General features: G+C 47.5%; 1 protein-coding gene across 6 annotated transcripts in view; it reads left to right on the forward strand.

Annotated features, from left to right (window-relative positions):
* Nucleotides 1-20,265, forward strand: part of DICER1 (dicer 1, ribonuclease III) — a 73,251-nt gene that overhangs the window by 45,656 nt on the left and 7,330 nt on the right. For 4 of the 6 annotated variants that reach the window (XM_047080164.1, XM_047080165.1, XM_047080166.1 and 1 more), the window contains 13 exons: nucleotides 806-938; nucleotides 1,921-1,996; nucleotides 2,821-2,960; nucleotides 4,937-5,116; nucleotides 5,321-5,534; nucleotides 5,737-5,890; nucleotides 7,301-7,483; nucleotides 7,764-7,869; nucleotides 8,284-8,459; nucleotides 9,415-10,198; nucleotides 13,614-13,769; nucleotides 16,855-17,743; nucleotides 19,572-19,840. In XM_047080164.1, the coding sequence (XP_046936120.1) occupies nucleotides 806-938; nucleotides 1,921-1,996; nucleotides 2,821-2,960; nucleotides 4,937-5,116; nucleotides 5,321-5,534; nucleotides 5,737-5,890; nucleotides 7,301-7,483; nucleotides 7,764-7,869; nucleotides 8,284-8,459; nucleotides 9,415-10,198; nucleotides 13,614-13,769; nucleotides 16,855-17,743; nucleotides 19,572-19,840 (3,460 nt within the window). Of the gene's footprint in view, nucleotides 1-805; nucleotides 939-1,920; nucleotides 1,997-2,820; nucleotides 2,971-4,936; nucleotides 5,117-5,320; nucleotides 5,535-5,736; nucleotides 5,891-7,300; nucleotides 7,484-7,763; nucleotides 7,870-8,283; nucleotides 8,460-9,414; nucleotides 10,199-13,613; nucleotides 13,770-16,854; nucleotides 17,744-19,571; nucleotides 19,841-20,265 lie in introns of those variants that run through there. The other 2 variants (XM_047080168.1, XR_006962144.1) reach the window with 2 other exon arrangements.

Consider the following 20,265-nt stretch of genomic DNA (forward strand, 5'->3'; position numbering starts at 1 on the left):
TGTCCTCAAAATAGTTACTTTTATGTTTAGTATCCCTGAACGTAGGCAGTCTCCTACTTCGCAGGGCTGCCGCCGTGTTTGGGTGTCCCGAATGCACGGGTCATGACCTTGCAGGGCAGCTGCTCATTCTGCTGCCCTCCTTGTGTGAGTCCTGCCCCCACCGGATTACCTTCCTGTCCCAGCCAGCGCCCTCCTTGCTCAGTCTCAGCGCCCTTGAAGCTAGCTTCCTGCTCCGTATCCCTCTCCTTGTACTGCTGTGGGGTGTGGTGGGAGGGCAGGGGCGGTCTTCTTGTTCTGATGCTTTGCGATATGTCAGTACCGGGCTGTCCTTCCGGCCTCTTCTGACGCCCTCCTTGGGCGGGGCCTGGTAGTTTGCCAGGGCACATAAGACAGTAAGGACCAAACCCTGGCGGTGTGTTCTCCTTACGGATTCCGCACAGTATTTTTCTGTGCGGTATGGTAGCCCTGGGCGTGCCTTTTTAAATTCGAGTTTTAATTTTAATCAAAATTAAATAAAATTCGAAGTGAGTTTCCTAGCTGTCCTCACCGCATTCCGAGTGCCCCGTGGCTGCTCTGTTGGACAGTGTTGACACCAACTGTCACGGCAGACGATTCTTTTGGACGGCACTGTTCCATCTTACTGAAAGTTGGAAGCAGTGAACTCACACTTCCCGTGTCAGTACCAATCCAGTAGAGGGGAAGAGGGACATAAAAACTTAAACTTTAGTATATGACTACCAAAACGGATTTTTTTCCCCTATTTCTCAGTTGTGGATTTAGCATCAGAATTTCTTTTTCTTCACAGATACTGTGCTAGATTACCAAGTGATCCGTTTACTCATCTAGCTCCTAAATGTAGAACTCGAGAGTTGCCTGATGGTACATTTTATTCAACTCTTTATCTGCCAATTAACTCACCTCTTCGAGCCTCCATTGTTGTAAGTTTAGAAAAAGAAATGATTGTGCCTTGAAAATATGTCACTAATGGATTTTTTTTTTCAGCTTCTCTACACCAACGCAAGTTATAGGTAACTTAGGTTTAGATCTTTATTTTTTCTTAATTTTATTTAATGTTCATTTATTTTAGAGAGTGTGCGGGGGATGGGGGCAGAGAGAGGGAGATGGGGCCTGACGTGGGCTCTGCACTGGCAGCAGAGAGCCTGACACGGGGCTCGAATCCACAGGCCGTGAGATCGTGACCCAAAAGCCAAAGTCCGAGGCTTACCTGGCTGAGCCTCCCAGGCGCCCCACTTTAAATCTGTTCTCCAGGGAAGGTTTATAAGTCTCTCTTGTGGTCAACTGCACGTTCAGATCCTCAACAGACTGTAGAGCTAGATGACCCCTAAAGTTTCCTCTGAGATCTTACTAGTGTCAGCGTTTCTGACCGAATCCCTCGGCTGTGGCTTAAGATACTTCCGGGAGCAGAATTTATTAAATATGTTTGGGCTTTTGTAGTTGTTTGGTTGTTCACCCGAAAATCTGCCTCTGTGTAACTGCTGTGCTTGGTCCCAGTACTGATTTCCAGATATTCCGGGATGACTGATTTCTCTTACATATGAAAATTTGTGCTGTTAATGTGTATGTTATAGTCACATTTTGATAGATCTTTAGTTTGTTTCCTCTTCATAGATTAGTCGAACTAAGATACGTTAAAATCTTACTGAAGTCTGTATTCATTAAAATTGTCAGATCTCCATCGTATCTGATCTAGGTTTTACTGGGCAGGACTTTTAAAAATGGCCGTTTCAACTGTGGAAATCAGGGTTTTAACAAACTTGTTGGTATTTTTCAAAATGAAGAACTTTACTCTGGTAAAGTTCAGCTTTAAAGATGCTGGGGCAGAGGCTTCCTAGAAGTCGTATGTGCTAATGATCGATAGCTACGCTCATGTACAGTGGAAATGTTTTTTGTTACTTTCAGGGTCCGCCAATGAGCTGTATACGATTGGCCGAAAGAGTTGTAGCTCTCATTTGCTGTGAAAAACTGCACAAAATTGGTAAGAGTGATTGAAAAGCACATGCAGATAAAACTAAGGTTGAAACCCTTGTAAAACAAAAGCACATCAAGGACCTCTGAACTCGCTGCTCTCCTTGTGCTCTGGTGAAGGCGGACGTACGTACGTAAATACGGTGTAACGTGAGGGTCCTGTGACATGTACCAGCTTTGAGGCCACAGCTTCCCTGCGAATACCTGTAATGTATTTGCTCCCTTTACTGACCCCTTTTCAACACATAAAGGTCTTCTTGTAACTGTTGAGTCGTGAGCGTTTGTGTTTTAATGGGTCGTTTTCTCAGATCGGTTTAGTTTACAAATTAATCCACTTAAAAAAAAAGGGAAGTCTTGTTGTCCATAGACTTCGTAAAACAGAGTGCTGTTTCTCTGTTCAGACGTCATTTAAAAACACTTTTTTTTTTTTTAATTGAAATGTAGTTAACACACGATGTTACATCAGTTTCTGGCGTAGGACATGGTGGTTCCCCAAGTCTGGACGTTATGCTGTGCCCCCCCGCAAGCGTAGCTGCCATCTGTCACCATACAGTGCTATTCCAGCACCTTGCGCTATACTCCCTGTGCTGTGCCTCGTTTAGACGTTATTTCTGCATCTTGGAGCAGAGTTTGTAATCCTCACGTTGACTATATGAGCGCTAAAATAGCCTCCCTGAAGCATCACGTCCGATTACGCTGTGCTATTAAAAGCAAAGCTGCTTTAGTTTTCACCCCCCTTCCCGTTGCTTTCTAATATCGTGCCGCTCCGGATTATTCACTTATTAGAGAGGCAAAATCCGGATTGTTTATGTTAATTCTCGGTACATTTCCTAGGTGAACTGGATGACCATTTGATGCCAGTTGGGAAAGAGACGGTTAAATATGAAGAAGAGCTCGATTTACATGACGAAGAAGAGACCAGCGTTCCAGGAAGACCAGGTTCCACAAAGCGAAGACAGTGCTACCCAAAGGCAGTTAGTATCGGTTAGAACTGCATATGAATCTAGCCTTTCTGACTTTTTATTTCCTGCTACCTCAAATCTGCATTCCCCTGCTTGGCTTCCCAGGCCTTGTAATTTGGCCCGCTTGGGATCTCCGCTCGCTTCCTCCCATCACAGCTTCTGCCAGATCAACCAGCCCCTCCTCGTTCCCGTGTGCGCTCTGTGCTCTTTCCCACTTAGGACATTGCTTTTGTATTTCTCCTCAAAAGGAGTTTGGCCTCGTTTGTCAGATTCTATCCAGAATGAGTTCATTCCCTTTAGAGAGGTGTTTTTTGTTTCATTCCCTTTAGCGGGAAGACGTTGGCCTCATTTGCGTTCGGGACTAAGACAAGAGAGGATTTGCACGGTAAGGTAGGCAGGTGGAAGGGTGCCCGCTCAAGGTGCAGGCGCACAAGGATTTGTCGGGAGCCAGGATGTGGCCCGCCTGCGGTCAAAGCCAGTTCCGCCAGCGTGCCGCGTCTGGCTAACTCTGCGGCATCCTGGCAGGATTCATGTGCTAAGACGTCCCGTCCCTGAGCCTGACTTCCTGGCAGAGCCGTACTGGACTGAAGGTCTTATTGAAAAAATACTTGCTAAGATTTTTCCCCCATAAGAATTACAAACAGGGGCGCCTGGGTGGCTCAGTCAGTTGAGCGTCCGACTTCGGCTCAGGTCGTGATCTCGCGGTTCGTGGGTTCGAGCCCCGTGTCGGGCTCTGTGCTGACAGCTCGGAGCCTGGAGCCTGCTTGGGATTCTGTGTCTCCCTCTCTCTCTGCCCCTCCCCCGCTCACGCTCTGTCTCTTTCACTCTCAGAAATAAACATAAAAAAAAAAAAAAGAATTGCAAACAAAAGCAAAATTTTGCTGTGTGTTTTTCATCCTAGCCTAGAAGTATGGTTCTTCTGTTTTATTTTTGCAGCGCTGTTGAGCATTTTACTTTTTAGACGGTTTTCACTCAGCCGAGCATTTTCAAGATTCAAAATCATGTCAGTTGTTTAAAAATTATGAATATTAACCCGTCCCCTGAAATGCTTGTTTGCCTCAGTTTTCCTCAAGGGCTTGCTTCTCTGTCTTCCTACTCGACACTTACCCCGGAGACCACTGGGCTTGTTTCCTGTGACAAAGGTCGTCAGTCAGAAGAAGCCTTAATCAATAGATACGTACTGGATTATCCGGCATTCTGATAACCCTGTCTCCTCACCAGTATTTCTGTGCCTTTTAACTACAGATGCAATTTATGCCCCTGAGCCTCAGAAACTTCACGACTCTGTTGCGTAGGGTCGTGTGACTATTGAGAGCTTGGAAACAGTCTCAGGCCCGTTAAACTGCAGTTTACTCCTGTAACTACATAGCCATTAAAAATGATACAGATTTGTATTGACCAAGAAAGGCGTTCTCATTGTAGGAATTGGAGATAAAAGAAATAAGGTGACGACAGTCTTTGTTGTGTCATTCCGTGGGGGGTGAAGCACACGTGTGTGTGTACGTTGATCCACATTTGCACACGGGAAAACATCTGGAAGACGATGCAGTCTGTCAAAAAGTTAATAGTAGAGGCGATATCTGAGCAATACAGTTACGTGGGACTTGTAAAATTTTGCATGTTTTCTGCTATTCTGCAGTGAGTAAAGACTAAAAGCCCCAAGGAAGAGTTCTCTGGTCAAAAGAAAGAGCTGAAAGGAAGAGCGTTTCTAAGAAAATGCCCTACAGGGTTTGGTCGTTTTTATAAAGTTTTGGTGTTAGAGTCAGCAGTGCATTATGAGGGAGGTGACCATGGGCCACCAGAGCCCAGGCCTGAGCAGCGCTGGCTGTCCCCCAGAGTTAAGGAATGAGGCCTCCTGCCCTGGGTGTTTGCTTCCCTTTTTCTCATCAGCTTTTAGGAAAGCTGCAAGTAAATTTGTTAGTTTGTTTGTTGGCCAGTGTCTGGACAAGAGGCTGTCACACTTGCTTAAGTTTTCTTTCTAATTTTAGATTCCGGAATGTTTGAGGGATAGCTATCCCAAACCCGATCAGCCCTGTTACCTGTATGTGATAGGAATGGTTCTGACGACACCCTTACCTGATGAACTCAACTTCAGAAGGCGGAAGCTCTATCCCCCTGAGGATACCACGAGATGCTTTGGAATACTGACGGCCAAACCCATACCTCAGGTAGACAGTTCTTTAGGACTGCTATCGATAAGAGGGAACGGCTAAAGCTATCTCTCGTTACCTCAGAATGTTTGCTACTTAAAAGTCAAGGTGTCCCTTCTGTTCCCCGGATTGACAATGTCGTTCCCCCTCTGAAATGAAATATTTGTGATGGAATAAAATACCTGTTAACTCTGGGGATGCTTGATTTTTCTTTTTGCTAAGATCCCGCACTTTCCTGTGTACACGCGCTCCGGAGAGGTCACCATATCCATTGAGTTGAAGAAGTCTGGTTTCACGTTGTCTCTCCAAATGCTTGAGTTGATCACAAGACTTCACCAGTATATATTCTCTCATATTCTTCGGCTTGAAAAACCTGCACTAGAATTTAAACCCACAGACGCTGATTCAGCATACTGTGTTCTACCTCTTAACGTTGGTAAGAAGGGCCCAGACTCTGACGTGTTGGCCGATACTAGCTGGAAAAGGGAAGCTTGCGTAACGTTAGTTTATGGTGGCCGCTAGAGAAATCTCTTACTAGAGACCACTCCAAATTAGACACCTACTCGAATACGTAGCTTAAGTAAGAATCCCACCCGTATTCTATTTTAACGAGCTAAAGAGTCTTTTCCTTCCCTAAGTGAATGACTCCAGCACTTTGGACATTGACTTTAAATTCATGGAAGATATTGAGAAATCTGAAGCTCGCATAGGCATTCCCAGCACAAAGTATTCAAAAGAAACACCCTTTGTTTTTAAATTAGAAGATTACCAGGACGCAGTCATCATTCCGAGGTGAGCATCGAAGCGGAGCGCCACGCGGGGGTGGCACTTTGTTTCGGGAGAGTCGCTCCCTCGCGTGGAAACTCGGGGGCCGTGGCGTTGATGCATCTCCTGGGAAGCGTAGGTGTCTCTTCCTGGTGGGGCCTGTTCTCCCTAGCTGACTTCCTCTTGTGAAAAACCACACCTCGAACGCTGTGGGTGGAGGGGTTTGATTTTGTGAAGTTCAGATCATCTACACGCTGTTGAAAGGCTTTCTTAAAATCGTCTTTTTTTTTTTTTCCAGTTTATTTCTTAGAGAACGAGGGGAAGGAGAGAGCGAGGGGAGGGAGAGAGGGAGGAAGGGAGGGAGAATCCCAAGCAGGCTCTGAGCTGTCGGCGCGGAGTCCACCCCAGAGCTCAGACCCGCGAACCGTGAGATCATGACCTGAGCTGAAGTCGGATGCTTACTGACTGAGCCACCCGGGCACCCCAAAATCTTCCTTGTTTTAATCCCCAAAGTCTTAAAGAATTTGATTGTAAACAATAGCTTCTTAAACTTCTTATAGGGAATAATGGTATTAAGTGCAATGAAGTAGTAAATCAGGATGGTTTTTTTTTCTTATTTTGTAAGAATTTAGGGGATAGTTTTTGAGCAATAAATTTAAATATAGGAACCTTTCATAAAATTAGAGTACTGGCTGTAACTCGGTCTTTCCTGATTTCTGTTTTTTCTTCTTTGCAACTTGAAATCATATTTAAAAACTTTTCTGACTTGATTATTATTCATTTTTGAGAGACAGAGACAGAGTGCTAGCTAGCAGGGGATGGGCAGAGAGAGAGGGAGACACAGAATCGGAAGCAGGCTCCAGGCTCCGAGCTGTCAGCACAGAGCCCGACACGGGGCTCGAACCCACGAACTGGGAGCTCATGACCGGAGCCGAAGTCCGACGCTTAACCGGCTGAGACACCTGGGCGCCCCTTAAAGTCCTGTTTTAAATGTCAGCTGTCATCAGACTGTTAATACCATGAGTGGTGCCTTCATGCATGTATGTGGCAGGCACCTTTCATGTGTAGCCTGTTTGTAATGCAGAGTGCTTGCTCACTCGGTTGGTAGGATATTGAAAGTGCTCTGCCCCGTATATAGTAGTGAAACTAAGAGAGATTTAAAGGTGTCATGTAGCTTTCATGTGTTAATCAGAGTGATCGGAGATCTTTAGAAGGAGGTTAACCATAACGTTAGTAGGGTGGAATGGAGAAGCGATTTTTACTTAATATAAACATAATGTTCATCTTACACCCACTTGAAATATATTATTTGGAATTGAAGTGTTCATCAACACTATTTATTTTTAATCTTTGAACTTTAAAATCATAATTTGCATTTTCATATTAAAAACACGCGTTGAGAATAGTTGCCTCAAATGTATTGCTTTTCTTTTTTAGATACCGTAATTTTGATCAGCCTCATCGATTTTATGTAGCTGATGTATACACTGATCTTACCCCACTGAGTAAATTTCCTTCCCCTGAGTATGAAACCTTTGCAGAATATTATAAAACAAAGTATAACCTTGATCTGACCAATCTCAACCAGCCACTGCTGGATGTGGACCACACATCTTCGAGGTAAGGGGTTTCAGAGATGGCATTTGACTGTCACCTGAGGCACTATTTGCAGAGGTCGGCAGACAACCATAGGGGGTCACTGTCCCACTGCCTGCCTGTAACTCTGAAACCGGGAGATTCTTTGCACAGAGAACTGCCCAGGGTGGGGTCCAGGAGTCCTCAGTTTAAATGAGCTCTTCAGGTGATTTGTAGGCACACTGAGCTAGAGAACCCCTGTGAAGGGTCGGGGTGGGGGGGATACTTCTTTTTGTTTGATAAAAATATTTTGAAATTCCTACAGACTTAATCTTTTGACACCTCGCCATTTGAATCAGAAGGGGAAAGCCCTTCCTCTAAGCAGTGCTGAGAAGAGAAAAGCCAAGTGGGAAAGTCTGCAGAATAAACAGGTAATGTGTTCACTATTACTCTAGCATCATTTACTATTTTGAAACGTTAGGTTTGACTTCTTTATCAGCAGGTTGAACTGAGTGACTTAGGAAGTTTTTGGAAGATCCCCAACACTTAGGCTTTGTCATGTTTTAGCTAATACCGTGTGTGAACCTGTATTTGAATGGCTTTTTGGAAATATGATGGGTTTCCTTTGATACTTGGTCCACTGGCAAAATTCGATTCATCCTTATAAATCCTAGATTAAATCCCATGCAGCCTTAAGCCTTAAGCCTTAAAAGGGATTGTTTTTAGAAGTAAGACTTCATTAATATTCGTGATTTTTGTCTTTATCCATTAGTGAAATTGGTCTTTCATTTTTTATTCTTTTGTGTGTTTGCTTTATATTTGTCCACATTTTTGCTTGTTCAAAGATCCTGGTTCCAGAGCTCTGTGCTATACATCCGATTCCAGCATCACTGTGGAGAAAAGCAGTCTGTCTCCCTAGCATACTCTACCGCCTTCACTGCCTTCTGACCGCAGAGGAGCTAAGAGCCCAAACGGCCAGCGACGCTGGCGTGGGAGTCCGATCACTTCCTGTGGATTTTAGGTATGCCTGTGCTGTCAGCCGGAAGGAGCGCGGGGTTATGGAAGCCTGTTTGCAAAAGAACTGAATTAAGTTCCGATTTTAATTTTATACAAGACAGTTCTCAAAAGCTTAAAAAGAAAGCACGGATGTCTCATACATGAAATAAATGCATCCTTTGGTTCCTACGTTCTTGTGAAGTTGCGCAGGGAGAAGGGGGTCGTTCCTCCTTCAGCGATGGCGGTCAGAGCGAAAACGGAAACAGTTCTTTGTTGCCCTGCTGACATTGGAAGACCACTTCCTCTTCTGTAAAATCAAGTCTATATTAAATGGCAATTGCCTCAAGATGTTTTTTGTCTTTTTCTCTTCCCGCTAGGAAAGTTTCCACGTTCTAAGGAAATTATTGGCTTAACCACTCAGATTAATTTCGGTTACCCAATTGTGGAGACCACAGTGGTTCCAGGGATTAAGGAATCTTAAAACAGGACAGTAGTAGTCACAGCTGCATTTGCTGAGTACTTACCTCGGCGTCAAACACTGGCTCAGATGCCGTGGCCTGTCTTGGGTCATTTAATCACTAGGACAGCCCTATGGGGTAGGAGTGGTCAGCCCTCTTCCGAGTGTGGGAAGCCGGGGCGCAGAGAGGTTCCGTAAATCACAAGCTCGTTAGCCGGAGGGCCTGGGATCCCAGCCCAGACGGTGGCTCCGGGTCCCGTTGCCAACCCCGCGCGTCGCCCCCACCCCGCGCTTGCTGTCGGGCGGCGGATTAAAGCGGTGCAGGGAGCCACGTCCCGCTGCCTGACGTACTCGGGGCAGAATTCCGATATGGTGATTTCTGCCTCGGGGACTTGTTTCTCCTCCAAAGTGGGAGCTCTTTTGGAGGGATCGTTATTTTACTTATTTATGCCGTTGACGTTGTTCTTGCTCTGAACCTCGCCCTTTTGAAGGGTTTGACGAAGTCATAAAAATGTCTTTGCAGATACCCCAACCTAGACTTCGGGTGGAAGAAATCTATCGACAGCAAGTCCTTCATCTCAATTGCTAGCTCCTCTTGGGCTGAAAACGATAATTACTGTAAGCACAGCACAATTGTAGTCCCTGAAAATGCTGCACGTCAAGGTGCTACTAGAACCTCCTCTCTAGAAAATCACGACCAAATGTCTGTGAACTGCAGAACGCTCTTCGGTGAGTCACCCGGTAAGCTCCAGATCGAAGCTTCGACAGATCTCACGGCGACCAACGGTCTTTCGTACAGTAAAAACCTTGCCAATGGCAGTTGCGATTTAGCGAACAGAGACTTTTGCCAAGGAAATCAGCTGAGTTACTACGAGCAGGAAATACCTGTACAACCAACTACCTCATATCCCATTCAGAATTTATACAGTTACGAGAACCAGCCCAAGCCCAGCGATGAATGTACTCTCCTGAGTAACAAATACCTTGATGGAAATGCTAACACATCTACCTCAGATGGAAGTCCCGCAGCGGCCACGACGCCCGGTACTAACGAAGCTGTTCCCGCGCCCCGGGACGGGAGGGCTTCTGCGCAGAGCCCTTGTCCCGGCTACTCCTCGAGGACTCTTGGCCCGAACCCTGGACTCATTCTGCAGGCTTTGACCCTTTCAAATGCTAGCGATGGGTTTAACCTGGAGCGGCTTGAAATGCTTGGTGACTCCTTTCTAAAGCATGCCATCACCACGTACCTGTTTTGCACTTACCCCGACGCGCACGAGGGCCGCCTTTCCTATATGAGAAGCAAAAAGGTAAGAAATACCGTGTTTCTCACTCAGAGTAAGCGTTCGGCGTGCCTAGGACATGGGGTCACGCGCCGGCTGGTTTCAGAGGATGAGGGATCGCTCAGACGGGAGGCTGCCTTTCCCTGATGAAGCCCCCAAGGTTTGGGGCGTCAGCTGATCTGTGTGTGCCTTGTGGATGGATGGAAATTCAGCTCTGATGGGACCGTTTGCGAGAATACGTGTGCTCGCTGGGTCCCCAGGGGGTGTGAAGAGGTACGAGGTGTGGTTGTTTGGGGGGGAGGGTGATCGCGCTTTAATTTCAGTGGAGAGAAAAGTTTATCTGGGAGAATGCCGTCTGGCACACAAGGCATCCAGACCTGGAGAAAACACAGGTCTTGTGCGGAGGAGCTCGTCTTCAGGGTTTTTGGAGAGTGAGGAAGGGAGGGGAGCTCGGTGACTCCCCAGCATAAAGGGGGTGACGCCTGAACTCCGAGCACGCAGGGGACTGAGAGCCCAGAGGAAGGGTGTGACCCCACGCCAGCGGGAATTAAGATTTCAGGAAGGGAAGCGGCGAAGGTAAAATGTTTAAACGATGATAAAAGAGGTGTCACAGGGCAACACGTCCGTGCTTGACGTGTAACTTACAAAGCTGCTCATTGCCCCGGACGCTCAGAGAGAAGGACCGTCGCTGGGAGGAGAAGGCGTTCGTGGAGGAGGTGCCCTGGCACCTAGTGTGTAAACAGTGAACAGACGGCAGGGCGCGTCGGCAGCACTCAGTGACCCAACTGTGGCAGCAGGCAGAGGAAAGGGTAAAAGGGCAGGTGTGGGAAGCTCTGTCGTGGAAGATGTTCAAGGCTGGGCCCAGGAGTTTGCACGTGTTTGGGATGTCGGGGGCACTTTTCGCGTCAGGGACTCTTACCGTTCTGGAAGTGCTGCTTGTACGTGATCGCTCTGGTAGCAGAGTGCGGCCTGAGTCCAAGCGCAAAGCCAGACCGAGCGGGGCGATCGGCTGGGCTTTTGCAGAGTGTAAGCAGGCAGAGTAGGGGATGGTTCTCGAGTTCCAGCAGTGAGGACAGGACCGAGGCGAGTAGTAGTTCGGGGGGAATGAGAGTTGAAGCTCACACTTCCTAAGCGTTTCCTCCAGCCAGACGCTACTTTTGCAGCCTTATGTGTTGTATCAGTCGCCTAATTAAATTCTGCATACTTTTATTACATTTAAAAAAAAATGTTTAATGTTTATTTATTATTGAGAAACAGAGATAGAGCACGAGCAGGGGAGGGGCAGACAGAAGGGGAGACACAGAATCCGAAGCAGGCTCCGGGCTCCGAGCTGTCGGCACAGAGCCCGACGCGGGGCTCGAACCCACAAACTGCGAGATCATGACCTGAGCCGAAGTCGGACGCTCGACCGACAGAGCCACCCAGGCGCCCCACTTTTATTACATTTTTTAGATTTTATGTATAATTGTATACACTTTTATTATCCCTCTTCTGTAGACGAGGATCCTGAGGTGGGAGGTGTTAGCTTGCCCCAGGGTCACGTGCCAAGTACGTGGCGGAGCCCAGACAGTGCGGCTTCAGAGACCGTGCTCTTCACCGTCACACTCCCCTACCTCCGATGTCACTCTGTAACACCGGACACTACACTGAGCGTTTTACAGACCTCGTTTACTCTTCTCACTGAGCCCCTGGGGGCTGGATAACACGCCTCCATTTTGCAGGTGGGGAGACTCCTGCCTGGAGAGCTTGCTTTTGGTTGGCGTAAGGTTACTTAACTTACCAGTCGGGAGGGCGTCGGAAGCGAGAACCCGTTCCTTCCACCGCCCTTCTCACTGCCCCTCCGTGTGATTGGGGGGCAGAGAGAGCCGTGATGCCGGGGTGCCCTTGTGTAGGCTGGGGCCGTGGCGGCGCTCTTGGTGGGAGGAGCACAAATGGAGGGATCGGGGTGAGGATTAGGGTTTTCGGACCTCGTGGAAAATGAAGTGAAACGTTGGGATCGTTGAGAATTTAGGACTGAACTATGGCTTGGGCGAATAGTCTTCATGAGAGCGATAATCAAAGCTGTCAGAACAAATGGGGTCACCAAGAAGGTGGTTGTAGGAACAAAATATCAGAGGCTGAGAATCGGTATAAAGCGATAGCACATGGACTCTGTTAGGTAAGGAAGAAATCAGCGTACGTTTCCAAAATAGCATCTCTGCGTCTGCCCGGACAGCTTTGGCTCCTTGCTTCCAGTAGAGATCATCGTTATTCCCTCAGCCCGGTCTGGTGTCCTGACCAGGCCTGAGCCCCTCGCCGGTCTTCGCGCGACTCCACGCACGCACCCCCGCTGTTGTTCCTCTCTCACGGCCCTCCCCCCGCTTGTCGAATGGCCTCTAGTTCTCTCTTCCCGTTCCGTCCTGCCACCCGTGCCGTCTGAGTGGATGGGATCGCCGTCTCCGTCCTCCTGTTGCCGGCTGTGATGCTGTGATTCTCCGACTCTGGAAAAGGATGCTAGCGTTTATCAGAGCCCTTACGTTTCTGACAGCATGCCTCACGTAGTGAGTGTCACCTGCAGACACCGGTTCCCCCCGCCCCCCCCCCCAGCTGTGTCGCCTGCAGGGACTAGCAGTCCCTCAGTTTTCTGACTGTTCTCTCAGGGATGTGGGTACCTGTTCAGTGGTCCCGAGTTCCCCAGAGAAAGGGCTCGTGAAGTACTTAGTAGAAAGGAACCTGGTTTATAGAAAATGCATATGGCGTGGACCGTTCTAGATCCTTGTTTCCAGGTTTTTACTAGACGTTTCTAGGTAGAAATGTTAACGAGTGAGTGAGTTAGGGAGGACATGGGGTCTGTAGGAAAAACACAGCACAGGGCAAACAATGAAGCTGTTTTATTGATGTGAATAAACGTGGAGTTATTACCTTTTGCTGTGTTTTAAAATGATTGAACAAAAATGTCATTTGTGGCTTAGGAGTATAAAATGATTTTAGCTGCATTTACTCAGTGCCAGTTTCCACTTACATAGCTAGAGTCTGTGGCATTTCCCCCCATTTATTTCATTACGAATATTGTGACACTTTAGATGCTTTACAGGGATTCTTTTCTATTCTGATAGTCCCAGTTGGCAGTTTGCATTTGATATCATCAGGTTGTGATTTTTTTTTTAAAGTTTGAAATTGTGTGAATTGTTTGTTCTGACTTTATAGGGAATTTGCGTATTAGTTTTTTCGGATCTGCGTTTTTATATCCAGAAGTATTCATCTAACAACACTAAAGGTTGTAGAATACATGGGCACGTAAAATTTCTTACCGTGAATAGGCAGAAAACCTGTACGTTCTTTATAATTGATGACCAGTTGTGGTTGATACGAACATTTAACTAAAAATGTGTTTATTTGCCTGGTGTGAACTCCAGCAGTGGGCATTTATGGATAAGTGTCTTACACGTTTTTTCTGCTAAAGGTCAGCAACTGTAATCTGTATCGGCTTGGAAAAAAGAAGGGACTGCCCAGCCGCATGGTGGTGTCCATATTTGATCCCCCTGTGAATTGGCTTCCTCCTGGTTATGTAGTAAACCAAGACAAAAGTAATACAGATAAATGGGAAAAAGATGAAATGGTAAGTTTTTGGTAACTGGAAGGACTTCTACTTTGGTGAACGGGGAGAATTTTGTTCTCTTAATTTTTTGTTTCTTTTCCGTGGCATATTTGTAATAGAGTAGGAATTTGATGTGTTAATTTCTCTAAGGAGACTGTCTCTTCATTGAATTCAGAAACAGTGTTAGATATTTTTGAGGGGGGGGGACAATTGTATCATCTTCCTTTTCCAGAGGTATATGATGTTGTGACTCTGAAAAAGAAGAAAACAAAACTCCATAATATTTCACTTTGTTACCCTGTATTACAATTGAGGACAGACCCTTAGCTCTGTTCAATAAAATGACTCTTCAGTGGTCTGTGATCTCCTATCTATGAAGTCATTAATTTCAGTAAAGCCTTGCTTTGTAGTTCAGGGATTTCTCAGTGAGGACTAGGCCTTCTCTAGTGAACTAAAAAAAAAAAAAAAAAAAAGATCCTAAAGGTTGTAGTTTTTTGGAAACAGTTTAAATTTTGCCAGGGACTTGAGACGACCAAGTATTAGCTGCAGCGGCTTCATTTTGTCATTTTGTCTCGTCTTGAAGGCCACCAGAGGGCACCTCGGAGGGCTCGTGAGCCGGCAGAGCGGTCGGTCCCTCCCCGTGGTGGGCGGCTGGGGAACGAGAGCGCCTCTTCCAAACTCAGAGGCGATCTCTCTGGCACTTTGCTTTCTTGGACATTTATTTTGCATTAATGAGAAACTAGATTGTTGTTACTTCATTTTTCCTCCAGGCCAACACTGAGAATACTGTTTCTTTCACAGATTATGCCTCCTAAATATGTGCTCTTCGCGTCTTCTTTCTGACACGCGCGTCCCGGTTCCTGGACTCAAATATTTCCAGGCCTGATGCTCTGCGACCCTGTTTTGATTTTTATCTCTTCATTGAGTATATTTTTAACTCGTGCAGTATTTGAGATGATTTCAGTGTCTTACAGAAATTGACCTCCTCTGGAGAAAAGCATCAGAATATTTTAATGCAAGTTGGGTTAGAAAAGTTATATTCATTCCTGATTTAGAAATGGGTGGAACCTTAGAGGAAAATATGTAGATTTTGAGAACTTTAGAGAAAATATTGCATATCTATGAAAAACGTTCCAGTGATAATTATTCTGCCTTGTAAGTAGGTTCATAATATAATCGGCTCTTTAAAAAAAATTAGCATCAAGGTGACATTGACAAGTCCTTTTGATTAAAAAAAATTTTGTTTTAAGTTAGAACAGACATTTCTTATTTTCCTTAACATTTCTGATGACCTGGCACCGTGACTTTTGGAATATATTAAAGATCCTGTTCGTATTTTCACTTAGTAATTTATGCTTACTGAAACAGACACAGGAGAGCGTGTGCATTCCTGCTTCACCCGCCTCGCTCCTCCCCACGTAGGTTTAAGAGAAACCTTTGCATGCGAGTGCAGAGGGTAATAACTCAGGTAGAAGGTTGACTTGAACTGGAAGCGAAAAGAGTTTTAGGCTGGCATTTTTTCTGAAGAGCCTGAAGTGTTCTTATTTAGGGAGGTCGGACCCCGCTATTTCGCAGATGGAGAAACTGAAACCCAGAGGCATTAAAGAACTTTGCTTTATTTGTGATAAAACCCAGTCTTTGGGGTTGGTGTGTGTACATTGCCAATTTCAGACTATAGGAGCATCTTACTGAAGATATACGAAGATTCTATTTAATGAAACGTTTTTTCACTCTTGATTTTTTGTTTTAATGGCAGTTTGCCTTTTTTTAGTGCAAGGACCAAACAGTAGTCAAAACAGCTCATGTTACCTCGGAAGAGTACAGGGCTTTTTGCAGGAAGTAGTTCCTAGAGGTCTGCCACTATAGTTTTTTCTCATATTCTTCCGTAACCTTGAAAACGTTTTACAAACTTTTTTTATTAAAAAAAAAAAAAAAAATTCAGGTATGTTGTTGTAGATACATACATATCTACATTGGCTCACTACTCGTCTTTATTTTCAAACAACTACACTGTCCCTTTTGAGTCCGACTTAAAATGAAATATTTGCAGTATTTAAAAAATACTTGACAAGGTTTGAAAACTTTTGTCAGGAAATCTCTGGAAAGTTGTTGCTATCAAAATTGAAGCAAACTCTCCTGCCTTTCGCCCCAAAGGAAAGGAAAGTCTTTTTATTTTATTTTTTTTATTTCTTGCGCAACAGAAATTTGGCATCTCTTAGCATTGCAAAAAAGTTACATCATTACTGAATCCTAGCCCATTATTAAGGTTGTCATTCACAAATAAGCTTTTGCCAAAGAAATTGGAATTAGCAAAGATCTTCTGACAGAAATTGGATTGTTGTGTTTCATGTTAGTCTAAATTTTCTTCTGTTTTTGTCAGTTATGCTATAATCTGTTCCTCTGATTACTGTAGCACGGTGGAGGGGAAAAGCGTAATTTCCCAAATTCGTAGCTTAGTTCAGTGATCACTTTTAGTTTTCAAGCAGAGCAATCCAGTTTTACATTATAGCGAATGTACTTTGATTTGCAGTGGAAAGCGGGGACAGAACTTTCCCATGAACCCCTATTGCCGATTTTTAATATTCTACAGATTTTTAAAGCAGTTGATCTTTTTTCATGTATTTATACTCTTCATTGCACAGATAATGCTTTCTCTGCATCTGGACTTTGATTTTATTAATTTGAAAATCTTTTCGAAACATTTTAAAACTTTGTCAGCAAAATTGAAGACCTCTGTGATCGGCATGTGAGTGCTTTTATTGTGTGTCTGCTGGAGTAAGCCTCCTTAGCTGCAGTCGTGCCTCGCGGACATTAATTTTAACTTTATATCCATGTACAGAAATCCTTAACTTAAAGCTTCATACTGGCTAAAGGTCATTTTATAACTTAGAAAATGAACATTCAAAGAACATGTTTTACTTTGTTTATATGATTAAATAACTTATTTTATGTTAATTGAAAACAAATGGCCGTGATTTTAAAGTTGCCTTTTAGTATTTGTGGTTGTCATTTGAAATTATCCACAACCCTTGCTTTTATTGAGTTTCAAACCCTTTTAAAAACAGCAGCTATGTCTCCCCTCCTTCCCCATTCCCCGTCGTTTCAGACAAAAGACTGCATGTTGGCTAATGGCAAACTGGACCAGGACTTTGAGGAGGACGACGAGGAGGGGGAGGATCTGACGTGGAAGGTTCCAAAGGAGGACGCCGACGACGAAGATGATTTCCTGGAGTATGATCAGGAACATATCAAATTCATAGATAACATGCTAATGGGATCAGGAGCTTTCGTAAAGAAAATTTCTCTTTCTCCTCTCTCAGCCACTGATTCTGCATACGAATGGAAAATGCCCAAAAAATCCTCCTTGGGTAGCATGCCATTCTCCTCAGATTTCGAGGACTTCGACTATAGCTCTTGGGATGCCATGTGCTACCTGGATCCCAGCAAAGCCGTCGAAGAGGATGACTTTGTGGTGGGGTTCTGGAATCCGTCGGAAGAGAACTGTGGTGTCGACACAGGGAAACAGTCCATCTCTTACGACTTGCACACCGAGCAGTGCATCGCGGACAAAAGCATAGCCGACTGTGTGGAGGCCCTGCTGGGCTGCTATTTGACCAGCTGCGGGGAGAGGGCTGCCCAGCTGTTCCTCTGCTCCTTGGGGCTCAAGGTGCTCCCGGTAATTAAAAGGACTGATCGGGAAAAGGCCATGTGCCCCGCCAGGGAGAATTTCAACAGCCAACAAAAGGCCCTTTCAGGGAGCCGGGCCGCCGCCTCGGTGGCCGGCCCGCGCTCCTCCGTCCTGAAAGACTTGGAGTACGGTTGTTTGAAGATTCCACCACGATGCATGTTTGATCATCCGGACGCAGATAAAACACTGAATCACCTGATATCGGGTTTTGAGAATTTTGAGAAGAAAATCAACTACAGGTTCAAGAACAAGGCTTACCTTCTGCAAGCTTTTACACATGCCTCCTACCACTACAATACTATCACTGGTAAGAAGCCCCAGCCCGCACTCCGTTTCTCTGAAACGGCCACCTTGCGTTAACTGCGTTACTTGGGCCCCGTTAGAGAAAAGCATCCTACGCGTGTACAGGCTTGGTGCTTAACGTGCACGGTGGAGGGAGGGAGCAAGAGAAAAACGAAGGCGGCTTTATTTTCCTCTGCTTTCTGGGAGCCCTGCGCCTTATCCTTGGCAGCTGGCGGCCTGGCCCTCCTTACGCGCTCGCGTAGACGTGCCGCACGGGGGAGTTTGAGCCCTCGTATTCTGTTGTGTTTTTCCCATTTGAGTCTTCCCCCGGTGGCTCTCTGCTGCCTGTTCAGTGCTGGTTTTGGTTCTTGATTCATTCATACATTCTGGATGAACTGTCACATCTTTTTACGGTTCTTCCTGAACGGAAAGGCCCCTCCCTTTCTTAAGGTCCCTTTGGATCTAAAGATGAGCCGATGAAAAGGAACTTCTTCCGGGAGGGCGTCATTACCCTTGCTCTCGCTCTTGCTGCCGTCTCCCACTCGGCACTGCACTGCGCCCCAGGTTTTCCTCTTCTATTTAGTAGGCGCCCGGGCCATCAGATTAGAAGGGAGATTAGGTGCCTGGAACTGCTGTCAGCTTCAGCTTGTGAAAAGCCTGTGCACTTTTTTCTGTATTCGAGTAGTAAGTGCTTGAATCTGGAATCCCAGAGCAGAGTAGAGAGTCTGTATTAAGGAAAACAATAAAGGTTAAGATGATCAGAAAAGCGCAAAGCCAAAAAGTAAAAACCGATCTGGCCCTCAACCGGGAGGACCGACAGCACGGAGGGCTGTTTCTCTTTGTGCAGAAGCCGATGGTCCCTCCTGCCCTCTGAGGAGTGAGGGGCCCTGCCTCGGAGCTCCAGGTGTCCAGGACGCGCCGCCCCATCTGTCCCTGCCCCAGCCTCCTGGCTTGCGCGGGTCCTGCTGGGCATGGTGAGGAGATAGGGGTGCCGGCCCCAGGCTGGGGGCCTTCTCCGGTGTGGGCAGCCGACCCGTGGTGCCTCGGGTCTTTGCGCACGGCCTCAACTCTCCTTTCTCCGGCCCCTTGTTCGGGTCAAACTCCGCAGTTCTTGGCGCAGGCAGAGAAGGGGGTTTTCTAGTATACTGGCTGGCCTCCCGGGTGGCTGTTGTGACCCAGGAGTGGAGAGGCAGGGCGGCCGAGTACACACTCCGGAGTGGGGCCAGAGCGCGGGGTGAAGAGCACACTGTGTGAGAGTTACACGGGGGCAGAGCTTGGGGAACACGGGGTGCACAGGGGCAGAGCGCAGGGTTCGGGGTTGCACGGGCTCAGAGCATGGGGAACACAGGGTGCGTGGGGATCAGCGCCGGGAGCACGAAGTGCGCGGGCGGGAGGCGGGGGGAGAGCAGGCGGGGCAGAGGGGTGCGTGGGGCAGGGCACGACTGGCCCCAGACCGCCGGCGCGGGAGCGAGGCTGCCGCCGCTTCGGTGGCGCTCAGCACCCGCCTGGCCAGCCCTGCGCCCCCGGGGTGGGGGTTGGGGGGGCCGCCCTGCTGGGGCCCCCTGGCCAGTGTGGGTCCCCTCGCGCAGCGCTCTTTGGGCCACCGTAGGCTTTTAGGACCCCCAGTTTATAGATATGAAATACGCTTTCTTGGCCAGATTGAATTGCCAGAGGCTTTAGTAAGTGTGGCACGTCACACGGCTTGTCACTGGAGCGGACGTGTGAACTTCGCGAAGCCCAGCCAGGCCCGGCTGCGGTGGGTCTGGGGCCCCGCGCGCGCACGCTGCGGGTTACCGTGCGGGTTACCGTGCGGGAAGGCGCGAGCTGACGGCTGCGCCCTGGGCCGCCCGCAGATTGTTACCAGCGCCTGGAGTTCCTGGGAGATGCGATTTTGGACTACCTCATAACCAAGCACCTTTACGAAGACCCGCGGCAGCACTCCCCGGGCGTCCTGACCGACCTGCGGTCCGCGCTGGTCAACAACACCATCTTCGCGTCGCTGGCGGTCAAGTACGACTACCACAAGTACTTCAAAGCCGTCTCCCCCGAGCTCTTCCACGTCATCGACGACTTCGTGCAGTTCCAGCTGGAGAAGAACGAGATGCAGGGCATGGACTCGGAGGTGAGTGAGGCGCCGCCGGCAGCCAGCCCGCCGCGGGCGCTCCGGTCTCCGGACGGACGGAGGTGACAGCCGCGCGCGCTCCCGTGGGCCCTTTACCCTTGACCGCGCCCGCGGGGCCGCGCGTGGACCTTCGGGGGAGGGAAGCGGCCGGGGCCTGGGGCCGGGTCGGATCGGGCCGCCCCGGCCTCCCCTGCCCGAAGCCAGCGTGAACCTTAGGGCTCGTGCGGTTTATTCTGCCTTTGCTTGTTCGAAGGGGTCAGAAAGGTTCGCTGATGCTTTGTCAGGTAAGCGTCACAAACGTGTGTCTGTTCTGCTGCTGCTGCTGCTGCTTGAAAATAGGAGAACTCGCTTAAAAACCAGCCTTCTGAGATTCTAGCCGGTGGCATTTGGGAGGCTTCTGGCCTGAGTTCAGCCCGAGGTTCTTC

The sequence above is a fragment of the Lynx rufus genome, unplaced genomic scaffold (genome assembly GCF_022079265.1).
Source record: "Lynx rufus isolate CCGP_SWC_20201006 ecotype Redwood Valley unplaced genomic scaffold, mLynRuf1.p SCAF_17, whole genome shotgun sequence".
Taxonomy (NCBI): Eukaryota; Metazoa; Chordata; class Mammalia; order Carnivora; family Felidae; genus Lynx; species Lynx rufus.